At 39.4% G+C, this 6,649-nt stretch overlaps 1 protein-coding gene across 1 annotated transcript; it reads left to right on the top strand.

Annotated features, from left to right (window-relative positions):
- The first annotated feature begins 582 nt into the window (after positions 1-582).
- LOC121752213 (NAD-dependent malic enzyme 62 kDa isoform, mitochondrial-like) lies at positions 583-4,859 on the top strand. The gene is made up of 8 exons (XM_042147160.1): positions 583-851; positions 1,385-1,481; positions 1,946-2,064; positions 2,388-2,555; positions 2,973-3,101; positions 3,927-3,987; positions 4,422-4,525; positions 4,606-4,859. Exons 1-8 carry the CDS (start codon positions 666-668, stop codon positions 4,738-4,740), a joined length of 999 nt encoding a protein of 332 aa, XP_042003094.1. The 5' UTR covers positions 583-665; the 3' UTR covers positions 4,741-4,859.
- The last annotated feature ends 1,790 nt before the right edge of the window (positions 4,860-6,649 follow it).

The raw sequence follows: 6,649 nt of genomic DNA on the forward strand, positions 1-6,649 counted from the left end.
AAAGAGCGTTCAATTTTTATTTCTAAAACATTCATCTTTATAATTTATCTAATAATATTCTTTATTTACGTAAAAAGTTATGTAATTATCGTCTATGTTTTTTTAATAAATACTGTGGTAATAATTGAATCAAAGGGGGTAAGTAAATCTGTAAACATTTTTCTATTATTGACTGAGAATAGATTATAGTACTCCATAAGTTGTATGAAATGAGATAGTTAAATGGCATAAACAAAATCTTAGATCAAATTTGGATGAATACATAGTTAAATCAAATGGCAAAAACAAAATCTTAGATCAAATTGGGAGGAATACACAAACAAATTTGGACCCTAACCCTAATCCTACGTGTACACGGTTTTAAAATTCTCTAAATGGTAAATCCGCTGACTGTGGGCCCTCTCAAAACAAACCGACGACTTTCTATTTATAATAATTCTCTACTTCCAGAATGAGGTACAATCACTTATGCATAACGTACAACTATGACGGTGATAAAGCATGACCTGGCATTAGCAAAACTGATTTTATCACTTATTCTCACTGTTCAAAGTTTCCGTCGTATTCAAGCTGTATAAGTATAATGTATTCGGAGGAGAAATAAATTCCTTCACTACTGTAGTCTGTAGCTCACACTCAACTGGATTTCCTTCTCTCTGTAAGTTATGGGGAATTTCTCTCGCCAAATGGCGCTTTCGTCGGCGCTTTTGAAGCGCTTGCAATCGCGCCGGGGAGCTCTCAACACCGTCAATTCGGGCGCCGCGAGATCTTTTACGACGACGGAGGGACACCGCCCGACCATAATTCACAAGCGCAGCTTGGATATTCTCCACGATCCGTGGTTCAACAAGGTAAGCGCTGAAAGATGACGAATGTTTTGGTTGCTTTTATTGGTATATGGAGTGTGTTGCGTCCTCGAGATCTCGAGAGGATCTCTGGTAATAGTGTTTCGGGGATGATGATGCTGTTTCGTAACTCAGATTTTAGTTTTTTTTTTTCATTATTTGTTTGTACGTAATGAGTTGTTTAATTTCGTTGTTTCCTGTGTATTGGTGGCTCTGTTGCATCTGAATTGGGAAGTAAGCATATAACTTCATAAAAAATGGATTGTGAAGTAGGGCAGAAAATAATCCAAAACTTTGCTGGATGGATATTCATAAAATGAATGCAGATGAAATGTTAGGCTTTTAACCAACAATTTAGACAAAGCACCTCAGACAGGCACTTGATGAATTTCTAAAAGCTGAAGAATTAATGGTTTATCCTTCTACATTTTATATTTGGCACTTCTCAAGTGTCCAAGATGCTTTTTGGTTATTTCTCCTTTGAGGTAAACAATCATTCTGGAAGTTAAGTTGCAAAATTTTATGCTCCCTAAATATAGGGAACTGCATTTTCGATGACAGAGCGTGATCGTCTTGACCTCCGCGGGTTACTGCCTCCAAATGTCATGAGTCCTGAACAACAAATTGAGCGCTTTAGTAAGTTTTCTTCCACCACTTTTCATGTTATCTTTCCATGCATTTTTTAATCAGACAAATGCATTATATCAATTTCTTGTGAGTGAAGGGAACTCTGTCTGAGGCACACACCAGGTGTTAGCAGTTACTGTTGCTTAGGGATTTGGTCACAGGCCTGCTTAGGTCATGTATGAGTGATATTGGTTTTCATAATGACTGGCTTTTAAGAAAAAAGAGTTGCAAGGTACTTCTTGCCTTGTTCTAGATTAGAAGCTAATAGTAGCTTGCTCACCTGCTAAAAATAGACAATGCTGAGCTTTGGACAATGGATTAAGCCATCAGTTCGGTTTAGATGAAATTTATGGGAGCATTATTGTTTAATATCTGTATCTGTAAATGTTGTGCGCTGATGAGCTTACAAGTTATAACTTTGAGCTCAAGTGCTTGTAATAAATCTCCTATTTATTTGTTTTTACTTAAATCAGTGGCCGATCTAAAGAGGCTTGAGAAGAGTGCTAGAGATGGACCATCCGATCCATACAGTTTGGCTAAGTGGCGAATTCTCAACCGGTTGCATGATAGAAATGAGACAATGTATTATAAGGTCAGTATCAAGGTCCAATGTGACGACATTTATTTATGGCAATGCCACATTTATCTACTGGTATTGCTTTGCTTTGAACTTGTGCAAGAGTCAAAATGTTAATTCATATATTCATTAAATATATTTGATCTTCATGTGGTCTCACATACATTAGAAATTCTCTTTAAAACATGAAGATCAGTGCCCAGGTAACCTGATAGATATGTCTACATTAAGAGTAAGTGAAATTATATTGTTCATGGTAGGACAGAAAATGAAGATCTCGGAAAATATATTATTTCTACCTTATGACAAAGCATCTTATTTAGATATCATGTTAACAGGTTCTTATTGACAACATCGCGGAATATGCACCAATAGTCTATACTCCTACAGTTGGTCTTGTTTGTCAGAAGTACAGCGGCCTATTTAGGCGGCCTAGGGGCATGTATTTTAGTGCACAAGATCGTGGTGAGATGATGTCAATGGTTTACAACTGGCCAGCAGAACAGGTTTGGCGTACTTGTTTTGTTTGCTGATGATGTCCCTTACTAGATTTTTGATCAGTTTTTGCTTCCTCTTTACTGCAACTGGTGTTTCTTTTTCATGTCAGCACCCTTAGTACTAAGAGGCATGTTGGATATGAACCTTGTTGAAGTAGTCCATTTTAAAGCTTTCCAATTCTTTATTGTTGTTTGTCCACCAACTGAATTTGGTTAAATGTAGTCTATGTTTGCATCATATATTCACATATATATACACATTCTTACCTGTGAGTACATATCATTGCTTCTGTGTCTTATGCTCACCACTGGGGGTTTAAGAAGGACCATTTATCACGCTGCCTCATGCTTAATAATTGCAAACATTTGATATGATCTTGTGTCCTTTTTCAAGTTACCGCTTTTAAAAATATCTTTTTCTTGTAGGTGGATATGATTGTTGTAACAGATGGAAGCAGGATACTGGGTCTTGGAGATTTAGGAGTTCAGGGAATTGGAATTGCAATCGGAAAGTTGGATCTTTATGTTGCTGCTGCAGGGATAAACCCACAGAGAGTACTATCTTGCTCTCTCCATTTAATGCATTATTATGTACTGTATCACATCAAATTAAATCTTGGCCTGCTGCCAATCTTACCAAGTTTTTATGAACGAAACAACAGAAAAAGCCTGTAAGGACAGACATACAAGACTCAGGGATGTTATCTTTTGTAATTATATATGTGTATGAATTCTCGGGTAGTGAAACCATTGCGCACATGATAACCTGCACCTGAATCATAAGATCATATACACAAATCAAAGCTTGTTAACAGTTTCTCTGCAAAAGGATGAAAACATAGAAGAAGCGAGTTATAATACTGTGGTCGATTGTGGGTCTTCTCCCTCCGTTCCATGTTAATTGAGTCATTTTTCTATTTTGGGAAGTTCCAAGATAATTGAGTCATTTCAATTTTTGGCAAAACGTAACTCTCTCTCTTTTGCTTTATTCTCTCTTCATCTCTCTTACTATATTCTCTCTTACTTTATTCACCATCCATTTAACACACTATTCTTAAACTCTGTGCTGAAAAGAAATGCCTCAATTAACAAGGAACGGAGGGAGTACATTTTATGATTTAACTAGGAAACTTCAAGTAACAGATCCCATATGTAGTTTATTTTCATGTTCCTTGTCTTATTCTTAGTGTGCTTTTGATCTCTTTGTACTGGTACTTCCCTGCCTTATCATTGATCATGATTTCCAGCTGACAAAAAGATTTCACACAAATGGAGACATACTCATTAGTGAAGGAACACTACTGTCAGTTTATCTTGTTACCCTCTTTCTTTCAAGTCATGTCCTGATAACCCATTTTTGGGTTTTGTGTATTTTCATAGGTACTTCCTGTCATGATTGATGTTGGAACCAACAATGAGGAGCTTCTGAAAGACCCCTTGTGTAAGTGGCTCAATGCCTTTGCGCATCATTTCTTTACAACATTACGAAACTAGTTTTGTCCAGCATTCTGAATCTTTGTTTTTAATATTACCTCTCAAGGCCTAGACATTAATTCTGCCACTATTCTTGTTCAATGTTGCTAATGTTTAATGCATGTCTCATGGTCTTCGAATTGTGTTATTTATGCATGTATTTCTACTTATAATCACGAGATGTCTTTTTAAAATAAAGATTTTACTCTTGAAAGTTTCGCTAATCTACTTGAGTATCTTGCTCAACATGTTACTATTAGATTTGTGTCATTCAGTCATGTCTTACATAAATCTCTAAATACATATCAAGATTGCATCAAATAAACTTTTTATATTTTTAGTGGTAAGTAAGTCCTACTCTTAGAGTTTAAGTTCAGTGACCTTAGTTCTTTTTCCTTGCAGATTTGGGATTGCAAGAGCATCGCCTTGATGGAGAGGAGTATCTTGAAGTTATTGACGAATTTATGGAAGCTGTTTTTACCCGTTGGCCTCATGTGATTGTCCAGGTGCAGCTTTTAGTGTAGTTTAGTGTTAAAACTTTTAGAAACTTTCACTTCTGAATTATTAATGTACCAGATATCTGCAGTTTGAAGATTTTCAAAGTAAGTGGGCCTTTAACCTACTTCAGCGTTATAGGAAAGAGTACAGAATGTTCAATGATGACGTTCAGGTATGTAAGTTGTGTGCTGAGGGTTGCTTAGATTTCTTGAGGCTTGACTGAACTACTTTTAATGCTACTGATTATGTCTGACTTAGTATCAGATGATAGCTGGAATTCTCAATCACTATAAAGTCCTTAAAGAGTCAATAGTTTGACACCAAGGGGCGCAATCTGCAAACAGTCGCTCTTTTTTGATCACCTCGGATGACCGCTATCCCTCCTTTAGTGGGGAAGGAGTTCGGCGAGGAAGCCCCTAATCGCTATGATCGGGCTTCTTTTTGTCTCCTCTGGATGAGCTGTCTAAAGACCGTTTTCGACGGTCTGCCTCATCGGCACGAGAAAACTGGTCCGCAATGTCCCACATCTCTTGAGCTGTTTGCGGACTGCACTCAACGAGCTTTCTGTAGAGAGCTCCGGGCAGAATTCCATTTTGGAATGCCGAAATGACAAGTAGATCATTGAGATCATCTACTTGTAGGCATTCCTTGTGGAATCTCGTCATGAAGTCGCTAATTTTTTCATCGCGACCTTGACGTATAGAAAGCAGCTGAGCCGAAGTGATTCGGGCTTCCGCTTTCTGGAAGAATCTCCTGTGAAAAGCATCCATTAGATCTCTGTAAGATCTAATGCTCCCTTGAGGGAGGCTGTCAAACCACCTTCTTGCGTTCCCGATAAGCAGCTCGGGAAACAGCTTACACATGTGAACCTCATTGAGACCTTGGTTCGCCATATTATACTGATAGCGTCCCAGGAAATCATGAGGATCCACTAACCCGTCATAAGTCATTGACGGAGTTCGGTAATTCTGTGGCAATGGAGTTCGGGTGATATCATCCGAAAATGGAGTCTTCAGCGCTCCATACATGGCGAATCCGACATCTCTTCGGTATGGTGGAGATGGAGTTCTCCTGTGATTTCGGTACCGAGGAGGAGAAGGAACATGTCGGTGGTGAGGATTCTTTCTCCTGGAAGATACGACACTACTGCGGTAGTGACTTTCATGTCTGGAGGGGGAGGGAGAATCCTCCGTTTTCTTCTCCGGCTTCTGGCTCTTTTGCAGGAATGTTAAGAACTCATCCTGCTTCTCAGCCAAGAACGACTTGACAGCCTCATTCAAAGCGAGCTGCTGGGGAGGCTCGGTGCGATGACTTTTGGAGTGGTTTGTTCTTTCACCGTGAGAACTGGAGGCAGATTTCTCCCGAGGCTGTTTTCCGGGCCTACGGGCTGGACTAGCTTCCTCACGTTCATCACGGACGGAAGTATGGGTATTATGTGATCTGGTATGCATTTTTTGGTGGAAGAGGATCAAAAACTCGCTTTTATCACAGTTTTGGTTCTCTGTTTCCCACAGACGGCGCCAGTGATGATGTGGCGAATTTTTGATGGGAATAAATGCAAGTAATAAATGATCACAACACGGGAAATTACGTGGTTCGATTTACTGAGGTAAATCTACGTCCACGGGAAGAAGAGAGGGCAAATTTGTATTGCTTGGTCTCGCTTACAGATTACAATACTGACTCGCTATAAGATTCGGGATCTAGAGAGCTTAACCCCTGTCTATCTGATCTAGGTTCTATTTATACATTGAACTAAGATCGTGGTTTGCAGCACCACTCACTAGATCGTGGATGGTTGATAACTGCTTAACACCACTAAATAGATCGTGGGTGTAATGGAGGTCGTGGAGATCCTGCATGGGTCCACTATCTCCTTGTTCGGTCGAACACTGAGACCGAACTGCTGAACTTTGCCGATTAGCTTTTGCCGATCTGAGAGTAGAGCTTGATTGGTTGGCTTTTACCGAGCTGTAGGCTGCGACCGAACTCTTTGGTTGTGCCGAACCGAACTCTTTGGTCATGCCGAACTGATACTCTTTCTTGGGTTTTGAGAGTAGAGCTTGATTGGTTGGCTTTTACCGAGCTGTAGGCTGCGACCGAACTCTTTGGTTGTGCCGAACCGAACTCTT

The sequence above is a fragment of the Salvia splendens genome, chromosome 1, assembly GCF_004379255.2.
Source record: "Salvia splendens isolate huo1 chromosome 1, SspV2, whole genome shotgun sequence".
NCBI lineage: Eukaryota > Viridiplantae > Streptophyta > Magnoliopsida > Lamiales > Lamiaceae > Salvia > Salvia splendens.

Bases quoted from the DNA above. Each gene is read 5' to 3' on its own strand.
- LOC121752213 (XM_042147160.1), top strand. From the start codon at position 666: ATGGGGAATTTCTCTCGCCAAATGGCGCTTTCGTCGGCGCTTTTGAAG. The intron at 852-1,384 runs GTAAGCGCTGAA...CCCTAAATATAG, and splicing joins ACGATCCGTGGTTCAACAAG to GGAACTGCATTTTCGATGAC. The intron at 1,482-1,945 runs GTAAGTTTTCTT...TACTTAAATCAG, and splicing joins ACAACAAATTGAGCGCTTTA to TGGCCGATCTAAAGAGGCTT.